Here is a 23953-nt window from a genome sequence, read left to right on the forward strand (position 1 = left end):
GCACGAGTTCAATATGATGCATTCGATCCACTTCGAGTATGCATCGACGATGATCAGGAACATTTTCCCCATGAACGGGCCCACATAGTCTACGTGAATACGTGACCATGGCCTGGTGGGCCAGGGCCACGGGCTGAGTGGGGCCTCCCTGGGGGCATTGCCCAGCTGGGCACACGTCGTGCACCTGCGAGCCAGGTCTGAGTCAATCTCCGGCCACCATACATGTGACTAGGCAATGGCCTTCATTAACACGATGTCAGGGTGCTCGCTGTGGAGTTCCCTGATGAATGTTTCCTTGCCTTTCTGGGGCATGACCACCCGGCTGTCCCATAGCAGGCAGTCGGCTTGGATGGAGAGCTTATCCATCCGTCTCTGAAACGGTCTGACATCCTCGGTGCATGCCCTGTGTCGGCGCCCAATCCCCAGTCAGGACACATTTCTTTATCATGGATAGGAGGGGGTCCCTGTTGGTCCAGAGTTTGATCTGGCGGGCTGTGATGGGGGAGCCTGCAGTGTCAAAAGCCTCAACGGCCATGACCATCTCAGCGCTTTGCCCCCTCGGTGGTGGCCAGTGGGAGCCTGCTGAGCGCGTCAGCGCAATTTTCGGTGCCTGGCCGGTGCCGTATGGTGTAGTCATACGCAGCCAGCGTGAGAGCCCATCGCTGTATGCGAGCTGATGCATTGGCATTGACAGCCTTGCTTTCGGACAACAGGGATGTTAACGGCTTGTGGTCCGTCTCTAGCTTGAACCGTCTACCGAAAAGCATCATTTTCACACCGTAAACTCAAGCGAGTGCTTCCTTTTCGACCATGCCGTATCCACGCTCTGCCTGGGAGAGTGACCTGGAGGCATAAGCCACCGGCTGGAGTCGGCCGTCGTCATTACCCTGCTGCAATACCCAACCCCGTAGGACGATGCATCGCACGTTTAAAACCAGTTTTTTACAGGGGTCATACAAGGTCAACAGTTTTTTAGAACACAGCAGGTTCCTTGCCTTATTGAAAGCCCGTTCTTGGCCGTCCCTCCAAAGCCATTCACAACCCTTACGCAGGAGCACGTGTAACGGCTCCAACAATGTGCTTAAGTTCGGCAGAAAGTTCCCAAAATAGTTCAAAGTCCCAGGAATGATCGCAACTCCAACGTGTTGCCGGGCCTGGGCGCCCGGCAGTTCGCCTCCGTTTTGGATTCAGTGGGCCGGATCCCATCTGCAGCAACCCTCCTGCCCAAAATCTCGACCTCTGGAGTGAAAAACACACACTTGGACTTTTTCAGTCACAAGCCGGTCCAGTCAGCGTAGCACCTCCTCCAGGTTGTTGAGGTGTTCCTTGGTGTCTCGACCCGTTATAAGGATGTCGTCTTGGAATACGATTGTTCCAGGAATGGATTTGAGCAAGCTTTCCATGTTCCGCTGAAAGATAGCTGCCGCCGAACGAATGACAAACGGACACCTGTTGTAGATAAATAATCCCTTGTGCGTGGTGATTGTGGTCAGAAGCTTGGATTCTTCAGCCAGTTCCTGAGTCATGTCGGCCAAAGTGAGGTCCAGCTTCATGAACAGCTTGCCACCTGCCAGCGTGGCAAAAAGGTCCTCTGCACTCGGGAGCGGGTATTGGTCTTGCAGCGACACTCGGTTGATGGTGGCTTTGTAGTCGCCACAAATCCTGACCGAGCCATCTGCTTTAAGGACAGGAACGATGGGACTTGCCCAGTCGCTGAATTCAACGGCCGAAATTATTCCCTCTCTGAGCAGCCTGTCCAATTCACTTTCAATTTTCTCACGCATCACATACGGCACTGCTCTGGCTTTGTGGTGCACTGGTCTGGCGTCTGGAGTGATGCGTATCACTACTTTAGTGCCCTTGAACTTTCCGACAACGGGTTGAAACAGTGACCCGAATTTTTGTAGGACCTGTGAGCATGAACTTCACTCCACAGATGAAATGGCGTGCACATCCCCCCATTTCCAATTCATCTCGGCTAGTCAACTCCTCCCCAAGAGCGCGGGACCATTTCCTGGGACGATCCAGAGTGGCAGCCGGTTCTGTGATCCATTATATGTTACCATCAAGTTTGCACTGCCTAGCACTGGGATGATCTCTTTGGTGTACGTCCGTAGCTGCATGTCAATGCGTTCCAGTTGGGGCCTGCTAGCTCTGTGTGGCCATAATCTCTCAAATTGTTGGGCGCTTGACTGGCTAGCTCCCATATCCAGCTCCATGCACACCGGGATGCCATTCAATAAAACTTTCATCATCATGGGTGGCGTTTTAGTGTATGAGCTGTGGATGTCAGCCATGTGAACCCACTGAACTTCAGCATCCATGGCTTTTCCCCAGGCATCATCCTGCATTGCAGACCCCTCGTCTGGTTCCTCTGTCTCGCAGATTAGCCTCGCCACAGCCTTTTTGCGCATCCTGGCCAAGTGTCCACTGACGTTACAAATCCTACAGGTATATTGCTGGAACCTGCAGCCTTTTGCAGTGTGTCTACCCCCGCACCTCCAGTATGAGCTGAGATTGCTGTTAACAAAGTGACTGTCAACAGGCATTCCTCTCTGATTGCCCATTTGGTTGTTTCTAAGCACTCTGATGGTGGTTGTTAACGGTCCCATCGCGGGATGCATTGTTCCTCGTGATGGCATGAATTGCCGTTCCCCTTTCCATTGTCCCTGTTGCGGGCCCACCCTAGAGTCTGTTGCTGCCTGGGTGGTTTCGAATTGCCCTTGCCTGCCTGCGGTGTCCCGAGCCGCATTCACCATGTTAACTCCCTGGTCCGTCGCCATGTTTGGACCAGGGCTGCGCGCATAAATTAGCTTGGTCTCCTCTTCCCCTGCCATGAAGGTCTGAGCTATCAACGCCGCCCCTTCTAAAGTCAAGACCTTGGTCTCTATGAGCTTCCTGAAAATCCCAGCATGATTAATGCCCTCAATGAAGAAATCGCTTAACATCTCCCCCTGCAGGTATCTGTGAACTTACAGAGACTGGCCAAGCGCCGCAGTTCCGCAACGAAGTCCGAGATGTATTGTCCCTCCCGACGCCGGTGTGTGTAGAACCGGTGCCGGGCCATGTGTACACTACTCGCCGGCTTGAGATGCTCACTGATCAGCTGGCTGAGCCCTTTAAAAGACTTGTCCGCTGGCTTTTGGGTGCGAGCAGGTCTTTCATCAGCGCATACGTCTGTGGTCCGCAGCTGGTCAGTAGATGCGCCTTCCGCTTGTCAGCTGCTGTTGCTCCCAGCCAGTCCTTAGTGACAAAGCTCTGCTGGAGTTTCTCCATGAAGTCGTCCCAGTCCTCACCTACACAGTAACGTTCCCCTGTGCTACCGGTGGCCATCCTCGTGGTTCGGTGATTCCCGTTTCTCGTCGCCAAATGTGGTGTCCCTGCACCTTGCTACAAACTCACACGAGGCATGTACTGCAGACACAGTCACTCTGTGATCTTAACTTTTATTCCCAGGACCAAAGAATGCTGACCCTGGGTGGGACCTCCCCTTTTATACCTGGAAACCCAGGTGAGGAGTGTCTCCCACAAGTTCACCCCCTGTGGTCAGGGTGTGCATTTCTAGGGTATGAGTACAGTGTACAGGAATTGCATGAAGGTTACAGTTACATGATGGTTACATACATAACTCGACCTGTTTATGTAGATCAGGGTGAACTAACGAGAGCTTTGTCTTAAGTGTTCTTTTCATGAGTAGTTCAGCAGGTGGGATCCCAGTGAGCGATTGGGGTCTCGTGCGGTAGCTAAGCAGGACGCGGGATAGGCAAGTCTGCAGTGAGCCTTCAGTTACCCTCTTCAAGTCTTGCTTGATGGTTTGCACTGCTCTCTCTGCCTGACCATTGGACGCTGGTTTAAACGGGGCAGATGTGACATGTTTGATCCCGTTACGGGTCATGAATTCTTTGAACACAGCATGGCCCATTGTCGCTCACCAGGACATCGGTTTAGCCGCGAGTGGAAAACATGGCCCGCAGGCTTTCAGTAGTGGCAGTGTACGTGCTAACCAACATTATCTCACATTCAATCCACTTGGAATATGCGTCTACAACCACAAGGAACATTTTACCCAAGAACGGGCCTGCATAGTCAACGTGTACCCTAGACCACGGTTTGGAGGGCCAAGACCATAAACTTAGTCGCGCCTCCCTAGGAACATTGCTTAATTGTGAGCATGTATTACATCTGTGCATGCAGGACTCTAAGTCTGCATCGATACCGGGCCACCACACGTGCGATCTGGCTATCGCTTTCATCATTACGATGCCTGGGTGGGTATTGTGGAGGTCATTGATGAAGGTGTCTCTGCCCTTCTTGGGGACCACTACTCGATTGCCCCACAGAGGCCGGTCTGCTTGTATAGATATTTCATCTTTGCGCCGCTGGAACGGCTTAATCTCTTCCTGCATTTCCACTGGGACACTGGACCAGCTCCTGTGAAGCACACAGCTTTTGACTAGAGATAATAAGGGGTCCTGGCATGTCCAGGTTTTGATCTGCCGGGCGGTGACGGGTGATTGTTCACTCTCAAATGCTTCCATAACCATGGCTAGATCAGCGGGCTGTGCCATTTCCACCCCTGTGGTGGGCAATGGCAACCTATTGAGAGCATCGGTGCAGTTTTCTGTGCCTGGCCTGTGGCGGATCACGTAGTTGTATGCAGACAACATGAGCGCCCATCTCTGGATGCAGGCCAATGCGTTGGTATTTATTCCTTTACTCTCGGAAAACAGGGATATAAGTGGCTTATGGTCAGTTTCCAATTCGAATTTTAGCCCAAACAGGTATTGATGCATTTTCTTTACCCCATAGACACACGTTAATGCTTCTTTTTCAATTATGCTGTAGGCTCTCTCAGCCTTAGACAGACTCCTGGATGCATAAGCAACTGGTTGCAGATTCCCAGAATCATTAGCTTGTTGCAATACACACCCGACGCCGTATGACAACGCATCACATGCTAGTACCAAACGCTTACATGGATCATACAACACAAGCAATTTGTTAAGGCATAACAATTTTTGCGCTTTAACAAAGGCATTTTCTTGGCTTTTGCCCCATACCCATTCATCCCCTTTTCGTAGTAAGGCGTGCACTGGTTCTAACAGTGTACTGAGACCCGGTAAGAAGTTACCAAAGTAGTTCACGAGCCCGAGAAACAACCGCAGCTCCGTCACGTTCTGTGGCCTCGGTGTGTTCTCGATTGCCTCCGTCTTCGCATTGGTGGGCCTGATGCCGTCCGCCGCAATCCTCCTTCCCAAGAACTCCATGTCAGGCACCAGGACAACGCACTTAGAGTGTTTTAACCTGAGCCCCATGCGGTTGAGTCGACTAAGAACCTCCTCCAGGTTCTGCAGATGCTCGACTGTGTTCCGACCTGTGACCAAGATGTCGGCCTGGAAGACCACAGTGTTGGGGACTGACTTCAGTAAGCTTTCCATGTTTCTCTGGAATATCGCCACCGCTGCTCGGATTCCAAATGGGCATCTGTTATAAACAAAAAGACCTTTGTGCGTGTTGATGCAGGTAAGGGCCCTCGATGTTTCCTCCAGTTCCTGCGTTATGTAGGCTGAGGTCAGATCCAGCTTCGTGAATGTCTTCCCTCCTGCCAGCATTGCAAAAAGGTTGTCGGCCTTTGGTAGTGGGCATTGGTCCTGCAGGGAGAAACGATTGATAGTTACTTTGTAATCGCCACAGATTCTGATGGTGCCGTCTCCCTTGAGAACAGGAAAGATCGGACTGACCCACTCATTGAACTCGATCAGTGAAATGATGCCCTCTCTTTGCAGCCGGTCTAGCTCAATCTCTACCCTTTCTCTCATCATGTACGGTACCGCTCCCATCTTGTGATGGATGGGTCGCGCCCCCGGAATTAGGTGGATCTGCATTTTTGCTCCTTGGAATTTCCCGAAGCACGGTTCGAACAGCGAAGGGAATTTGTTGAAGACCTGGGCACACGAAGTGTCGTCAGCGGGCGATAGCACTCGGGCGTCGTCCCAGTTCCAGCGTATCTTTCCCAGCCAGCTCTTGCCGAGCAGCATGGGACCATCACCCGGTACCACCCAGAGTGATAGCTTGTGCACCGCTCCATCGTAGGAGACCTTTACGGTAGTACTGATGATTACAGGAATCAGTTTTTTTGTGTAAGTTCTTAGTTACGTGCGAACTGGAGTTAAGACTGACCTTGAGGCCTTGTTGCACCACAATCTTTCGAAAGTCTTTTTGCCCATGATGGACTGGCTCGCGCCCGTGTCCAGCTCCATTGACACCGGGAGTCCATTTAGTTCAACATTCAGCATTATCAGGGAACAATTCGTGGTGAATGTGTGCACCCCATGTACCTCAACCTCCTCTATCTGAGACTCTGGTTTGTCGTGATCCTCCGTGGATCTGTCCTCCTCTGCAACATGGTGGTTTGCAGGTTTAGCAGCTTGCCTGCACACTCATTGGAGGTGTCTCATTGTTCCACAGCCCTTTCAAATGTACTCTTTGAATCGGCATGGATGGAAACGATGATCACCCCCGCAGCGCCAACAAGGTATTAATGGCCTTGCATTCATCACCCTTGATGGTGGACTCTGAGACATCTGCGGACGTGCAGCTGCAGGTATGTGTGACCTGCCCTGTATGTTACGATTCGAAAACAACGTCACTTTGTTCACAGTACTTGTAGCAGCACTTGTGTGCTGAGAGATTTGCTTCGTATTGTCACTGGTGGCAATGAACGCCTGGGCTATCGCTATGGCTTTATTCAAGGTTGGGGTCTCTACAGTCAAAAGTTTGTGAAGTATGGTTTCGTGGCCAATGCCAAGTACGAAAAAGTCTCTGAGCATGTGCTCCAAATGTCCTTCAGATTCGCAATGTCCTGTAAGGCATCTTAGCTCGGCGACATAACTCGCCACTTCTTGGCCTTCAGATCTTTTGTCGGTGTAGAACTGATACCTCGCCATCAGAACGTTTTCCTTTGGGTTCAAATGCTCTCGGACCAGTGTGCACAAATCGTCGTATGATTTCTCCATGGGTTTCGCTGGAGTGAGCCGATTCTTCATGAGGCCATACGTTGGTGCCCCACAGATGGTGAGGAGGATCACCCTTCGTTTGGCAGCGCTCTCTTCCCCATCTAGCTCGTTGGCCACGAAGTATTGGTTGAGTCGCTCCACAAAAGTTTCCCAATCATCTCCCTCCGAAAATTTCTCCAGGATGCCCACTGTTCTCTGCATCTTTGGGTTCGCTATCTGTATCTCGTCGCTAGTTGTTATGTATAGAGAAAGAGTCAGACTGAACACTGTGAGCTCAAAGTAAAGTGTGACCTTAGTCTTTTATTGCAGGTCTCCAGAGTGTGTCTCCAACCTATGAGGCCTCCTTAAATACCTGTGCTCCCAAGGGATTATGGGATCCCTTGAGACTCCAGGGGATGAACCCTCCGGTTGCTGTACAGAGTAAATACAAGTTCACATAACACGCTTTTCGGCCTTTTGGTAAAAATCGGCGTTGCGCGGGGATTCGCTGCACAAACCGCGAATTTCGACAACTTTAGTCCGGGGCTGATAGCGCTGCGAGAAAGGCCTTGGAAGGGGGAAAAAAATTGCAAAAAAAAAATTCACACATCATTCACAAAACCCTTACCAAAAACCCTCGCTTCAAAATAATTGAAAGATAAAAACTTTAACTTACCTTTTTTGCAGGTCTTCGTACTTACTGCAGCTGGCAGGGCTGCACAGCAGGTTTGTCACGGTCAGTATTTTGGCCACAGAATACCGGTCCTGAGAGAGCCAAGAATCGATCGGAAATCCTATTTGCAATGTTGCACGTTGTGCTCCTCTCCCCAGCGGTACGTGGAAGTGCGCCGCAAAGAATTTCCCGAAGATCCCGCTGACCGGGTTTTAGCCGCGGAGGGTCAAATCACGCGAAAACCCGGTTGCAAAGTCGGCGAAATTCTTCAGACTGCTTCCAGGAATGACTGAAACCACTGTGCTGACAGAATCTCTGAGGCAGATTCGAAATTTGTAACAATGTTCATCGAAATTCCTTTGTCTGCTACTTTAATGGAAACATAAACTCATTTATTTTAACTTGAAAAATGCCTCCACTAAAATAATAGCAGAAAAGCTCATTTTATATGAGCATGTTAAGTGTACATGAGTTATTATCCCACAGTGTCATTTCAAAGCCTCTGTCGAGTTTTAGAATAGATTGTCGAACAGGATTGGATCTTTAACTCTGTTGCCTCCATGTGCTCTATTTGCAGGGTACCTGGTGATGTTTCTCTCTGAATTCTTTCCTGGCAGGATCCAGGGTACAAAAGAAAACAACTTAGGCCTCTGCGTGTGATACGCAGCACAGGAAATTGGAACTGTTTTTCTGAAGTGACGAGAACACTGGTCGTGAGGTAGCTTCAGCTCCACAACACGTTACAGCGACATTCGACGATATTTTGAAGTATATAAGGAAAAGTATGATTTGCAAATTGGTAAATTTGTATAAAGAGAAAATTAATCCCTGCAACATAATTGGTTTAGCACTTCTTAACTATTGTACATACTTTATTTAATTCTAGTCCTTTTCAGCAAAACAGTTAGTGATGCTGGAGGCAAAATCCACGGTTCTTTTGCCACACTCCTGTTCTAAGTCCAGCGGGAACACGGTGGAAGGGCTGCAGACCAGGCTGGGATTGGATAGGCCGGGTCCCAATCTAAAGTCAGAGCTTCCAATGGCTTTGTTTGGGGGCAGAGCCTTCTCCTGGCCCAAACAAGGCTGCTGACATGGAGAGGGAGGACCCAGCAATTTCCTTGGCAGCTGGTAGGCCAAGAAGAAAGAGACAGCACAACCCCTTCAGTGGGGCCTACCTGCGATTGCAGGACAGGACTGTGGCCTAAACCGCTGAATAGGAAAAACAATTATTTTACAATAGCATCTTTACAAAGAGGGTAGCATGGGGCAGTAGCAGAGTATTTCGAGGCGGTTATGACATCACCAGCCTGAGCATCAAGTTCACATTTTCCGAGCTGTGGGGGCATGAGAGTGCCTGAGATGTGTCCAGTCACCTGTCTCAGATAAGGTGGCCTGCCATTGGCCCTGCATACTCTGGTAGGGTCATTGGCAGAGGTCACCAACAGATGCAATGCCAATGTAATTGCTGCAATCACAGCACAAGGAATTTTAGGGCCATTTTGTTTCCATAACTGAATTTGAAATTGGGCTAAACTCTCTTGTAGACTGTGGGAATGATTTTAATCCTTGCCGAGGTTACTTACCCATCCTGGAGATGTTTGCTGAACTGAGCAGGCAACAAGGACACCCACACAAAGCTGGCAGGACCCTTTATTACAGATGCATGTCGAAGAGGCCCAAAAATATATGTTTTTAAAAAGGTTTTTTTACTTTCCTTGTAGGCCCAGGTTTCTCCTGCTGCAGACTCGCACTCCCTTTCTGACCGTAAAACCCATACAGGTCAGCCCTGAGACTCAGGAATTAAAATACCCAGGTCTCATTTCTGGAGCAGCAGGCGAGTGTCTAACTCACACCACACATACCAAAAACTTTCCTGAGTTAAAATCGGGCCAAGTGTCAATAAGTGAATTATTCACCAATGTCATTGGGAGACTCAAGAAATAGAAACATCCAAATGGCTCAGACAAAGAACTATGAATGTTGAAAGCGATTTTCTTTTGTTAAACAATAGTAGAAAATATCTTGGGAAAATATTGCCCCTTCAGTAACAATGAGTTATAATAACACTGCCCCACTAAGTCCATAAAATCAAGTGTTTTTGTAATGCAAAAACTTGAATAAAACAGAATGAATGTGTTCCAAATTTAAACTGATTGTCATACTAGGAATAAAATATTTTATAAATGATGTTTAAATGACAAACCTTTCGTGATATGCACGTACCCTAGAGTTTCCAGTTTGCAGTGTGGCTCCTTCAGTGCAGTCGACAATGCACGCACTCCTGAATCACCCAGTTTATTCTTGCTCAGATCTAGCTCTCTCAGCGTCAGGTTTCTGACGAACACAGAGGCGAGTTTCTCACAGCAGGTCGGTGTTAGTTTTGTATCGGTCATCCTACAAAAGAACTGTTGTTAGACGTATATACAAATATTGGACAGTCTTCACACATTTAATATCAATCATTGATACATTAATATTTATTTTGCAAGACTGAAGCCATCTTTTTGGTCCATGCCATAAACTCTACTCCCCTACCACTGACTCCATCCCCCTTCCCGGATACTCATTTCAGGCTGAAACCAACCAAGCAAAACTTTGGTATTCATTTCGACCCAGAGGCGTGGTTCAAACTGAACATCCTATCCATTACTATGAACTTTTATTTCCACTTGTGCAGTATTGCTCATGTCTGACATAACCTCAGCCATCCTGCTGCTGAAATTATATCCATGTTTTTGTTGCCTCTACGTTTGATCACTCCAATGCTTTCCTTGCTGGTCTTCCATCCTCCAATCTCCATAATTCACCTGCCAATATCCTGTCCCACACAAAGTCCTGGTCACTCATCATCCCCATCCTCACTGATCTACCCGGCAACATACGAAATTGAAACTCATCATCCTCATCTCAAATTCCCATGGCTTTGCACCCCATTATCTCTGAAGCTTTCTCAAGCTGTATATCTCCTCCTACATAAGAACATAAGAAATAGAAGCAGAAGTAGGCCATACGGCCCCTCGAGCCTGCTCCACCATTTAATAAGATCATGGCTGATCTGATCATGGACTCAGCTCCACTTCCCTGCCCACTCTCCATAACCCCTTATCCGCTTATTGCTCAAAAATCTGCCTATCTCCATCTTAAATATATTCAATGACCCAGCCTCCACAACCCTCTGAGAGAAGAAATTCCTTCTCATCTCAGTTTTAAATGGGTAGCCCCTTATTCTGAGACTATGTCCCCTAGTTTTAGTTTCCCCTATGAGTGGAAATATCCTCTCTGCATCCACCTTGTCGAGCCCCCTCATTGTCTTAAATGTTTCGATAAGATCACCTCTCATTCTTCTGAATTCCAATGAGCATTGGCCCAACCTACTCAACATATCTTCATAAGTCAACCCCCTCATCTCTGGAATCAACCGAGTGAACCTTCTCTGAACAGCCTCCAATGCAAGTATATCCTTCCTTAAATATGGAGACAAAACTGTACGCAGTACTCTAGGTGTGGCCTCGCCAATACTCCTGCAATCTTTGGCTTGACTTTGGCCTTTTGCATGTGTGTCACTCCCTTCACCACAACATTAGTGACATATCCTTCAGCCTCCTCCACCCCATTCCCTCAAATTCCCTTTCTTCCTAAATCCTTTTCACTCCTCCTCTAAAAAAACTTTTCAAGGTCCATCTTTATGGCCAAGCACTCAATCTCTCCTGTTGTGGCTCTGTGTTTGTTTTCTCTATCTATCTCCATGGTGAGGCATATTGGAACATTAAAGATGCTATATGAATGCATGTTATGGTTGTTGTTGCTGTTTATCTTGTGTGTCCTTGACCAAGTGGCCACCCTCCAGGCCACCACCAACAAAAGTCCCACAGCATGCAACACTAATATAGCAGTATATAGAACTATGCTGCCACACTTACTGCATCAATGTTCCTTCAAATGCTGTGAAGTAAAATTTATAACCACACTAGTATATAAAGCTATGAATTTTTTAAATAATCTTTGCTTACAACAGTGATTGTATTGAGCAGCTTGGATCCATCAATGCCATAGACAATATATTTATTCCAGAGTCTTGAATAACATTGGAACTTAGATCCAGATGTGTCAGCGTGCGATTGATTCTGATGGCAGAGGCAAGTTCGTCATAGTTTTTCTGCGTCAGACAATTGTTGGCCAGCCTTTAGGGTAGAAAAAAATTAATTTTATAAGTGTGTCTGCAAGTAAATTAAAACAAGAGGTCTCCATACTAACAATTCAGGTTTCAGAATTTTGTTGGAGATGGAAATATTTTTTGGTAGGTACGTATTAGAAACCATTTAATTCACAATATTTACTTGTGTATATGAAGCTGATCAAGAGACATTGATTGTATAATGCTAATTTGTAGCAGCATTTTCTGGCATCCACACTGAGATCTATAATTATAGATATGGAGGCAGTAGAAAGAAGTTACAGAACAAGATTTACAAGGATGATACCAGAAATGTGAGGTTACCCAATCAGGAAAGGATGAACAAGTTGGGTCTCTTCTCTCTTGAAAGGAAAAGGCTGAGGGGTGACCTAATAGAGGTCTTTAAAATTATGAAAAGTTTGATAGAAACAGAGAGAATGTTTCCACATGTGGGGAAGAGCATAACTAGAGGCCACCATTATAAGATAGTCAACAAGAAATCAAAAAGGGAATTCAGAAGAAATTTCTTTACCCAGAGAGTGGTGAGAATGTGGAACTCGCTGCCACAGGGAATGGTTGAAGTGAATAGTATAGATGCATTTAGGGGGATGCTAGATAAGTATATAAGGGAGAAGGGAATAGAGGGTTATGCTGACAGAGTTAGATGAGGAAAGACAGGAGGAGGCTCGAGTGGTGCATTAACACCAGCGTGGATTAATTGGGCTGAATGGCCTGTTTCTGTGCTGTATATCCTATATAAAAACATCGAGCAACTCTTTGGATCACTGAAGCATAAACAAGAATTTAAGAATAGCGATCAATTCTCACTGAAAAGACATTGGGGTGAATTTGGTCGTGGAAGTAAATGGAAAAGAAAGTGGGACGGTAAGTAAAATGAGCTGCCGGTTCATTATCCCCATTTTGTGCTCTTCTTCCGCCTGATTTGGGAGTCTCAAGGGTAAGCCCAATAGTGTTCTCATGTTCAGCAATTAAAAACAAGCAAATCCGGTGAAACAAGTCTTGCCCTCCACAAACACACACTGCAAAAGTATCTCACGGACATACACTTGCCAAAATATCCAAAACCTTGACCCAAAAGCTCCCTGTAAGCCTAAAACGCCTAGCAAGAGACTTACCTAATGCAAGTGTGGCACCCTTTAAATGGTGCTTGTGAAGGCTCCTTGCCTACTGTTCCCAGCATGGTTTGTTGGACAGGTTTAGGAAGTGACATTTTAGGCGCACTCAGGCACCCAATTTACAAAAGGGTCCTCATTCAGGCGCAGGATTCTTATTAACATATTTAAATGCATTTGATTCAGGCAGTTGCCAGGGGCGTCTATGAAATCTCAATTTCAAAATTCTCCTCATTGTTTTCAAATCCCTTCATGGCCTCGTCCCTCCCTACCTCTGAAACCTCCTCCGAGATATCTCTACTCCTCTAATTCTGACCCCTTGAGCATCCCTGATTGTAATCGTTCAACCATTAGTGGTTGTGTCTTCTGTTGCCAAGGCCTTAAGCTCTGGACCTCTCTTCTTAAACCTCTCCACCTCTCTACCTCTCTTTCCTCCTTTAAGACCCTCCTTAAAACCTACCTCTTTGACCAAACTTTTGGCCATCTGCCCTAATTTCTCGTTATATGGCTTGGTATCAAATCTTTTGTCTTATAACACTCCTGTGAAGCGCCTTGGGAAATTTTACTACATTAAAGGTGCTATAGAAATACAAATTGTTATTGTTGTTGAAGCGCCCTGTCATGTATTCAACCAGCATTGTGACCCATGTATAAACTGACCTAAGTTGTACACTGTGAGAACAATGACCACTAGGTGGGAGACACTCCTAACCTGGACCTTCAGGTATAAAAGGGGAAGCTCCACCCACCTTCATCACTTGAGTGCTAAGGAATAAAGGACAGGTCACAGACTGACCTTCTCTCAAGCATGGGCCTCGTGTGCATTTATACTGTATAGTAAGGTCGTATCACGCCCAAACCAAAATGGCACCAGGTGCACTTCCACACCGTTCCAGCGTGAGACGTCACGCTACAAAATTAGACATTGTGGTACTCATTTGGAACCGAATAACGAGTGAAACGTATACCAATTTCTACTCCAACATATTTTTCTGTACAGGTTTTGATAATTTTGGTTGCTTAAAGGGAAAACAAAATTCACTGAAATGATTCTGAAGCAGGTTTCACAGATATGTAGTTAAAATAAAACTTTGCCTCAAGCTCTGCAGCGTGCAGGGACACCAGCAATAGAAATTCTTATGAGAATGTTTTACTTGACGTACTAAACATTATTCTGGTTATTGTTTCTAATTTCAAAGATAAAAAACATCGGCACAGACTTAATAGGTTTCAAATGGTGTCCAAGCCACAGTCTCCTATTTAAGCAGTTTAACAGGAATAGGTGGGGTTGTGTTGTGTGGACAAACAATATATATTTTCAACTTACTCTAAACTTGTTAATGTGCAACTAGGATCTTTTAGCACATCACAGAGTATTTCCATCCCAGTTTCCTCCTGATAAGAGCCCATCACCCCAAAATCGAGTGTAGAAGTGTTATTCAGCCTAAACACAAAAAAAATTAATTTTGGAACAAAAAATTAATGACTGACAGTTTTTTCCTTGTATTCCTGAAATAGTTAACGTGCTCCATAATACCACATTTTAAATATAATAATGCTCAGCAAACAAGACCTAAGCCTAGAAATTTGGGTGTGCCCATTTTTGGGAACGCAGGGTGCACAGGAAATAATCCCTGCACCTGAATGGTGAGGTCCAAGGCGCATCTGATATTGGGCCTGATATTGGGCCTCGGGCCTCATTACGATCATCATCATAGGCAGTCCCTCGGAATCGAGGAAGACTTGCTTCCACTCTTAGCATGAGTTCTTAGGTGGCTGTACAGTCCAATACGAGAACCACAGTCTCTGTCACAGGTGGGACAGATAGTCGTTGAGGGAAAGGGTGGATGGGGAGTCTGGTTTGCCGCACGCTCTTTCCGCTGCCTGCGCTTGATTTCTGCATGCTCTCGCCGACGAGACTCAAGGTGCTCAGCGCCCTCCCGGATGCACTTCCTCCACTTAGGGCGGTCTTTGGCCAGGGTCTCCCAGGTGTCAGTGGGGATGTTGCACTTTATCAGGGAGGCTTTGAGGGTGTCCTTGTAACGTTTCCGCTGTCCACCTATGCTGTAAAGGAGTTCCAAGTAGAACACTTGCTTTGAGAGTCCTGAGTCTGGCATGCAAACTATGTGGCCTGCCCAGCAGAGCTGATCAAGTGTGGTCAGTGCTTCGATGCTGGGGATGTTGGCCTGGTCAAGGACACTAATGTTGGTGCGTCTGTCCTCCCAGGGGATTTGTAGGATCTTGCGGAGACATCGTTCGTATTTCTCCAGCGACTTGAGGTGTCTACTGTACATGGTCCACGTCTCTGAGCCATACAGGAGGGCGGGTATTACTACAGCCCTGTAGACCATGAGTTTGGTGGCAGTTTTGAGGGCCTGGTCTTCAAACACTCTTTTCTTCAGGCGGCCGAAGGCTGCACTGGCGCACTGGAGGCGATGTTGGATCTTGTCGTCAATGCCTGCTCTTGTTGATAGGAGGCTCCCAAGATATGGGAAGTGGTCCACGTTGTCAGGGCCACGCCGTTGATCTTGATGACTGGGGGACAGTGCTGTGCGGTAAGGACAGGCTGGTGGAGGATCTTTGTCTTGCTGATGTTTAGCGTAAACCCCATGCTTTCGTACGCCTCAGTAAACACCAGCCTCATTACCATCGAGCCACTGAGCTACGGATAGTAGCAACCAGCTTGTGGGTGAGGCGGGATTGTAGATCAAGCCACTGGAATGCCTGAAGTAAGTGATGCAGGGGGGTGCAGGAGATGAGGGCACATGGATACAGGCTGTGTAGATAACTGTGGCACTCACACATCTTTTCACAGGCTTATTCCAGGCTGTAGCAGGTGAGATCAGCAATATCAGATCTTTATCTGACCTTCAACATCAGGGCTAGTATGCAAGTTCTCCCTCTGGCAAACTGCTTCCTGTGCCGTTTTGTGCCTCTGCTCATGCTTCTGTGCATTAGTGCTCTGTGAGTCTCCCAGTGCAGCCCCATCGAGCCTATCCTGCATAGAATGTGTGATACTAGTCTCTGAGCTGGTGATTGCTAGGGTAAGGTTGTGTGATGCTGTGTCTTCATTAGTACTGCCCTCTTCCACCTCTTCATCCTCTGGGCCTTCTACCTGAAAGGGAAGAGAGGGACAGGATTAGCACTTAGTGTCAAAGATAAGCAGAGACAGATTAGTGGCAGCTGCACTTTGTCAGGCATAGTGTGTGAAGGTAATATTTCAGCGAAAAGGGGAAATAGTGTAAGATAGCAAAGAACCCTGCTGGATGCATTGTCCAATCTCGCCACTTTCTACGCCCCTGACATGACCCATCCCCATGATCTCCATGCTGCCCGCCTTGTCTGAGGAGTGAACAATAATGGATCGTTTCTTTCCTCCAGTCCTCATCTGCTCCTGTTTTTGCTTATCAGCAGGTCCTGCAAGAAAGAAGGGAGAGTTTTAGTGGTAGCCTAGTGAGATCTTTGAGAATGTACATGTCAAGGTAGAATAGTATCGTTGGTGTGTTGAAGTGGGGCTTTCGAGATTTGCTATAATTAAAGGGTTAAGAATGGATCTCGGAACTAAAAACAGCTAAAATAGGCTTTTGTAGTGGTCAACTTTCTAAAGTTTTTTAAAGGGCAGAATAGATAGCACTAAAAATAACATGTCAAAATGATTTATTGTTGCAAGCTGTGTAACCTGAAGACAATTACAAATAGCCAAACTGTTGAACCACAGGAGGCTCAGAGAGGCAATTAAACAGAGCAAGGGGTCAGAGGTAACACGTTGGAGAAACTCCATCTGGTATGAGACATAGGCCAATGATTGTGTGACACAAAAGGTAATTAGTCAATCAGCAATTGTGCACGAAGGCTTTGGGTCAATTAACCTTGCGTAGGGGGATCATGCACAAGGCTGACATGTATCATTAAGTGTATAAAAGATTGCTTGGAACTTTGTATCATCAGAGAAGCCTGGTTACAGACAACCAGCAGGCAGGCTCCCCACCGGTACAAAATAAAGACTACTTGAATCTTCGAACCCAGACCTGGTGTTGTGTTTATTTTAAATATTCCACGACATGTGTGAACTGTGGCACAGGTGTGAGGATGTGAAGGAAGTAATAGTGAGAAGAGTAGCAGATGCAGAGTGTGACATTAGGATGAGAAGGAGGTGGAGTAAAGTGTGTTGCAGTGATTGGAGGAGTATGCTGGTAATCGGGGAGGGAAGGTTTGTGACTGCTGGGCTACAGGAAGTGCAGGGTTAAGCAAAGAGTAATGTGAGATCAAAGTTAGGTGTCTTACCTTAGCAGCTATAGTCCGGTCATTAAACTTCTTCCAGTATTGCGCCACATCCACGGGGTGACGCTCATGCTACTGATCCATTCCACCACCTCGACCACTGTTGCCGAGCAGCTTGTCTCGAGACTTTCTTGTCACCTGATGGGAAGAGGATGTTCCTTCTCTTGCCAATCTCCTCCACCAATATCCCCAGTGCAGTTTTTACCAATACCCCCAGTTCAGTTTTTACCAATACCCCCAGTGCAGTGTCCACCAATACCCCCAGTGCAGTGTCCACCAATACCCTAAGTGCAGTGTCCACCAATACCCCCAATGCAGCGTTCACCAATACCCCCAGTTCAGTGTCCACCAATACCCCCAGTGCAGTGTCCACCAATACCCCCAGTGCAGTGTCCATCAATAACCCCAGTGCAGTGTTTACCAATACCCCCAGTGCAGTGTCCATCAATACCCCCAGTGCAGTGTTTACCAATACCCCCAGTGCAGTGTCCACCAATACCCGCAGTGCAGTGTTCACCAATACCCCCAGTGCAGTGTCCACCAATACCCCCAGTGCAGTGTCCATCAATACCCCCAGTGCAGTGTTTACCAATACCCCCAGTGCAGTGTCCACCAATACCCCCAGTGCAGTGTTCACCAATACCCCCAGTGCAGTGTCCACCAATACCCCCAGTGCAGTGTTTACCAATATCCCCATTGCAGTGTCTGAGAACCAGAGGGTCATTGTAGCATCTACTTTGCCCACCATTGTGAGAAACCTTCAGATAGAGTTACCTGCACCCATTTAAGAGGCACAAGCTGGCTTTAAGTAGCATCAGGGATGCTTGATATTCATGCCCCCATTGGATGAGCTGCCAATCAATATCACTAGTAGTGCTAGCAACTCACCTATTTCATTATAATGAGGGCCTCTGATCAATTTTGCTTCCTAGTTGCCCTCATGTGATTGAGCGCATGCTGCCTGCACAGCATTGATCTGGGGCTCAAAAACAGACCTAGACGAATTTCTACGCCTGAAGATCACAGCTGTCCCAAAGAGTTTCACTGCTGGCATGGTACTATCATTTGAGGGAATTATTTCAGGCAACAGCCAGAAAAATATGTCTGCAATGCCTAAGTGTGAAGAGTAAAGCCTGGAACTTACAGTAGCTGGTGTTGGTAGACAAATGTTTGTATGACATTGCTCTGTCCACCATTTTAGCAGCAGCATAACCCAATTTAGATAAGCAGTTTAATGCAATAGCACATTTGTAGCAGTTCCTCTATATTTGGATTTCAGTGCAACATATACAACCAAAGAAGATAATCTAAAAGAAATGAAACATTTAAACTGATGGAATAGGGTTGGCACGACATTACAGTTAGGCTGCATTATGCCCTATATCTCAGCCATGCAATACTTTACCTTTGGGTGCTTGATGCTAACAATGAGTTGCTCCTTTACCTTCCTGCTTCCTCCCTCACATCCCATTCCCCCCTCATCTCTACAACTATCCCCTCGCCCTCTAACCCCACTCCAGCTGAAGATTACACTTGGTTTGTGCAATGGTATGGGAGATGAACTACTTTGTATGTGTAATATATATATATATATTTGGTTGAATGAGAGAATAGTACCAGAGTATGACAGAGTATTAATTGAACATATGTGATGATCATTCACAATAATGGCATACCCCAGTTTTTGTAATTTACAGCGTGGATCTTTCAGTGCAGTAGACAGTGTTCTCAGACCTGCTTCACCCATTCTATTGTTGCTCACGTTCAGCTCTCTCAACGTTTGGTTTGTGACAAGCACAGAGACAAGTTCCTCCCAGCTTCCAAATGAAAGATTATTGTTGCTCAAGCTAAAAAGATCAAAACACAATAAATATGCTTGAACATGAAATGATACAAATTACTTCATTAATGTCACATGGTTAATAATTTTAATATTAATTTAATAATCACATGGCTCCTAAACAGAATAAAAATCAGACAGTCAGATTTCCTCAGTCCCATCATCAGATGGTTTCCTCTGGTTTTAAACTCAATGGCCGTGATTTTACTGTCAGCAGCGAACAAATGGTGCCAGCTGTTCGCTTCACTTACACTTGCCACAAATATTTTGTGGGCTTTTGCACTGGAAAGTTGCAGTTATTATAAATCAAAAACTGCATGGTGCCCTTTACAGGCGATCTGGGTCCTGTGTGAACAAAGCGTGCAATGGTCTGCCGCCTTAACCAATCAGATTGAAAAATTCTTACTGAGGCATACAGACGAGAGACTGAAACAGGAAGTGTAAGTTAGAATAGTTGATTCAATGCTAAATCATGTATAGAAAGATAAATAAAAAGAGGGAAAGAAAAATAGGATTAAGAGAGAGAGATAAAAGAGGCAGAAAAAAAAGTTTAAAAAATGTTTAATTAAAAAAAATATATATTGTTTTAAACTCTCCAACAATAATTACAATCTGAAGGAATGAGGCTACACTTGTAAAAGTGCCCGAGAGGTTGTTTGGCAGTAATTAAGACTTAGCCTGCCGTTCAAAATTTACTTACAATTGAATGGGCAAGCTGTAACTTTTTCTGGCGTGCATAGTGGGTGTCTGTAATGTAAGTACCCCAACTTCATGCTGTTGCATGTGTTTTAATGCCAAGTCTCTCTGCGAGATATCAGTATAGCAAAGCTTCTGGAGGAGCAGGGCAACTCGGAGAGCAACTTCCTGATTTAGTTGCACATGTGTGGATGCTGAAAGTTTCTGTCTGATTTACTCCTTAATAATGGTGAGCGCTGATAGCCTCGCCTTACTTTTACTGTAAATTCCAGGCCCATTACTTTCCATGTAATATATTTTCATTTCCACTCATGAAGCTTAATTTTCTAGCCAACCTCCATGATAGAAATAAAATTGATACTACTTGGTGAAGTTTTCATAGCTATGATGTAACTGCCATGCTATTAGAACAAACCATATAAAAATAAAAGCGTAGACCAGAGTCAAATCTCGGAACGTTCTAGTCTGTTTTGTGTATTTAACCATCGATTAATGTTAGACAGGTAATTGGAGAGAACGGCAACAGCTTTATGGTCAATGGAGAAAGATTAGAGGTAGATCCCGGATGTGATTGGTAGAAGTGGAACCAGGAGAGAACAGTACATGGACTGTGGAGAAGAATGGAATAGCCAATGATGTTAAAGGTTGAGGACGGGTAGCAAGTCACGGTTGCAATCACAAGGATGCTGTTGGTGATTTGGCAACTACAGTCTCAGTGTTGTGGGCATCAGGAAGTCTAATTGGAGAGCTTCAAACGGCATGGTGAGAGAGGTGGGCACTACATTTCAAGACTTTAGGAGGAAAGGCAAGGTTAGGGATAGGGTGCTACTTGGCGTGGATAGATGGGTTTAGACCAGATTCTTTAAGGAGAGAGGAAATGAGAATGGTTTTAAATGAAGCAAGAATGGAGTCAGAAAACAGGGACAGGTTGGTTTAGCCAATACTCACGGGACTGAGAAGAGGAACTTGGGCTGTAAGAGGTTTGGACAGAGGGAAGTTACGGGACAGAACTGTGACAGTACTACTGACAATCTCATATTTCTCTATATGCAAGAGCATTTGAAATCACACATGCAGAATATTTCACTTACTTCAGTTTCAGTATTCTGCATTGAGGCTCTTTCAGTGCTGGAGACAATAAACATATCCCTCGATCTCCCAGATTGTTATTACTCAGGTTCAGGCTTGTCAGCATCTTATTACTGCTCAGGATGAAGGCTAGTGTCTCACAACATTTATGCGTTAGATCATTTCTTTCCAACCTATACAATTTGGAAAGGACAAACATTGCTGAAGTTATATATCCTGAACAGTTTATTTCAAATTCTATAGTCTAGACATTGCTTCTTGGTGTGCCATTCGGGAGGTGACTAGGTTATTGAGAGTTTTAGGAGAATAAGTTCCTGCTTGTTAACCCCAATATTGTTGCTTTTTGCTACAAGTGTAAATGGCATGCTATAATATATGTACAGTGAAACGACCAATGGAGCTTTTTTCTTTTATTTGCACTTAGAATGTGGGAGACAGTGGCCAGGCCTCATTTACTTGATGACTGAACATAAGTACACAATAGATTGATACTTTCCTCTGTTGAAGGTCCCAGGAGTTTCAAAACAGTTTGGACATAACATAAGGGGACCGAAATTCAGCCTCCAGATAAAGCCTGTGGCTGCCGGAAAATTCTCCTGAGAGTTTTTTCTGGTGGTGACCATATCTGACCCGCTCCCCCCACTTCCGCCCCATTGCTGCTGAAGCCTTCTAAGTGCGTCATCAGAGCGCACACCGCTGAAGCATAATTAAGCTGGCAAAGTCTTCCGGCCACCAGACAGCCTGGTACCCCTTCTCTGGTGCCAGGCCACTGGCCTGTCCAAAACCCTCCCTGGTGACCCAGTGGACCGAACTAAACTAATTGCAGAGTTCGCAGCAGCTCTCCCCTTTAACTGAAGGGGAGAGACGTGGTGCTATGCCAGCGCAATTACATCATCGGCCCGGCGCTGATGACTGACACCGTTCTGCCCCCACTATCACCCTGCTGGTAACGGTCACACCATCCTGCCACCACTTCCACCCCCATTATAACCCACTTCCGCCACGCTTGAAAAAAAAGGCAAAGAGCTGAATTTTGCAGGATGGGCTGCCGCATCTATCACGGCCGGCCAAAACACGACAAAAATGGTAGATGCGCCCCATTTCCAGAGGGGGTGAATTTCGGCCCGAAGAACTTAAGAACATAAGGATTAGGAACAGGAGTAGGCCATGTGGCCCTTCGAGCCTGCTCCGCAATTCAATAAGATCATGACTGACCTTCGACCTTAACTCCACTTTCTCGCCCAATCTCCATATCCCTTGATTCCCCTAGAGTCCAAAAATCTATCTATCCCAGCCTTGAATATACTCAATGACAACAGTAATTTCAACAAAAAAAATCTGACCATCTAATGTTCTTAGGCTATATGCTTGAAAAATAAGCATTTCCAAATTTCCACAACTTACTTTCCACTTTCAGAGCTCATTGTCTTGATAACAAAGCCATTTTAGCTCGCAGTACATGACTCATTTAATACAGCACTACAAGTTGAATAGTGGACAAGTTCTATACAGTATTAATCACAGTGTTTTTACTACTTACTCCAGATTTTGCAATTTACAGTCTGGACTTTTCATCATTTGAGACAATATTTTGGCTCCGGAATCTCCCAAATTCGATCCAATCAGCCTAAATGGAAATAGATTGCGAACAAATTTGGAACTAAAATGCAACTTTTATTTATCCTGTATAAGATATATAAGATATATATGTCTCTAGTAGAAAAGAACAGCTGTTTGACTCTGTAAAGAAAGATTATTATTTCTCATCCTTTGTTGATATGAATATAGAACCTATAATAGTGCTGCTCAGAACTCTCACTAGTCGGATTCTGTTTTTCCTGACAAATATCTGGTGTGGATCTTTGGGATATAATCCAAATCTCATGATTGGCTGACGTGATAACTCATAAGAATTGCTTTGTTGCTCATGAAGTGTGGCAAATGCAACAAGTGGGACCCAGATTTTATGCCACTGCTTCACAGTACACATTTAAAAACACGTTAGACAAGTAAATGAAGCTTAAAGTAATAAATGTTAGATGCAAATGTTAACCTTAAATGGTAACTTCAAAAACAATGTCAATATGTTTATCCTTGTACAAAGTACACCAAGCAGGAAAATGAGCAAAGACTAAATAAATAGTAGAAAAGTTACAGTTTAGGAGGCTTTTGTGGACAGGGAGAAAGATACTAAGGAAAAGTGGGTTTGGAAGAGAATTCTCGAGTGCACAGGCACAATGAGTAAGCGGTCAGCTTTTAATGGTGGAGCAGGGGTAGAAGCAATAATCTAATGTCAGAGATCTAGTGGGGCAAAATAGTATCACTCAGATCAGGCAGAGCGAGGTTTTAAAGGTAACTGAATGTGAACATCTAAATAATTACATAATGGTTCTAGGGATGCTATTGTAAATCCCTTCACTCTTACCTTCTCTCAACCATGATATCAAGTGCATGAAATAGAGAAATATTCCACAAAAATGATGTCTTCATGTGTGGTAGAAAGATGAATTTCACTTGTAAAGGTAGCAATTGTGTACTGTTTGCTTTTTAATTTGTGTTTTTTGTGTTTATTAATTGAGGGATGTTACTGATTGGTTACTGAGGAGTGGGACTCATTTCCATTTGGCACACATTGTCAGCATCAAGACAGAAAGAAAGACTTGCATTTATATAGTGCCTTTCATGACTTCAGGACATCTTAAAGTGCTTTACAATCAATAAAGCACTTTTGCAATTTAGTCACTGTTGTAATGTAGGAAACATGGCAGCCAATTAGTGAACAATAATGTTCCACAAACAGCAATGTGATAATGACCGGCTAATCTGTTTTAGTGATGTCGGTTGAGTGATAAGTATTGGCCAGGACACTGGGGAGAACTCCCATGCTCTACTTCGAATAATATCACGGGACATTTGACATCCATCTAAGAGGGGAGATGGGGCTTCAGTTTAAAGCCTCATCCAAACAACTGTACCTCTGACAGTGCAGCACTCCCTCAGCGCTGCACTGAAGAAACCACAGGCAACTCCATCTACATTGTTCTAATGATGCACCGTCCTCCTGCACAAATG

The 23953-nt window shown here is 45.6% G+C and overlaps 1 protein-coding gene across 1 annotated transcript in view; it reads right to left on the bottom strand.

Annotated features, from left to right (window-relative positions):
• The window catches only part of LOC139266313 (NLR family CARD domain-containing protein 3-like), a 50397-nt gene that overhangs the window by 21451 nt on the left and 4993 nt on the right, over positions 1 to 23953 (bottom strand). The window contains exons 4-9 of the mRNA XM_070884134.1: positions 22422 to 22508; positions 20884 to 21054; positions 18933 to 19103; positions 14303 to 14419; positions 11679 to 11849; positions 9892 to 10062 (exon numbers count right to left, since the gene is read on the bottom strand). Of these exons, the coding sequence (XP_070740235.1) occupies positions 9892 to 10062; positions 11679 to 11849; positions 14303 to 14419; positions 18933 to 19103; positions 20884 to 21054; positions 22422 to 22508 (888 nt within the window). The remainder of the gene's footprint in view (positions 1 to 9891; positions 10063 to 11678; positions 11850 to 14302; positions 14420 to 18932; positions 19104 to 20883; positions 21055 to 22421; positions 22509 to 23953) is intronic.

Source organism: Pristiophorus japonicus, chromosome 6, assembly GCF_044704955.1.
Source record: "Pristiophorus japonicus isolate sPriJap1 chromosome 6, sPriJap1.hap1, whole genome shotgun sequence".
Taxonomy (NCBI): domain Eukaryota; kingdom Metazoa; phylum Chordata; class Chondrichthyes; family Pristiophoridae; genus Pristiophorus; species Pristiophorus japonicus.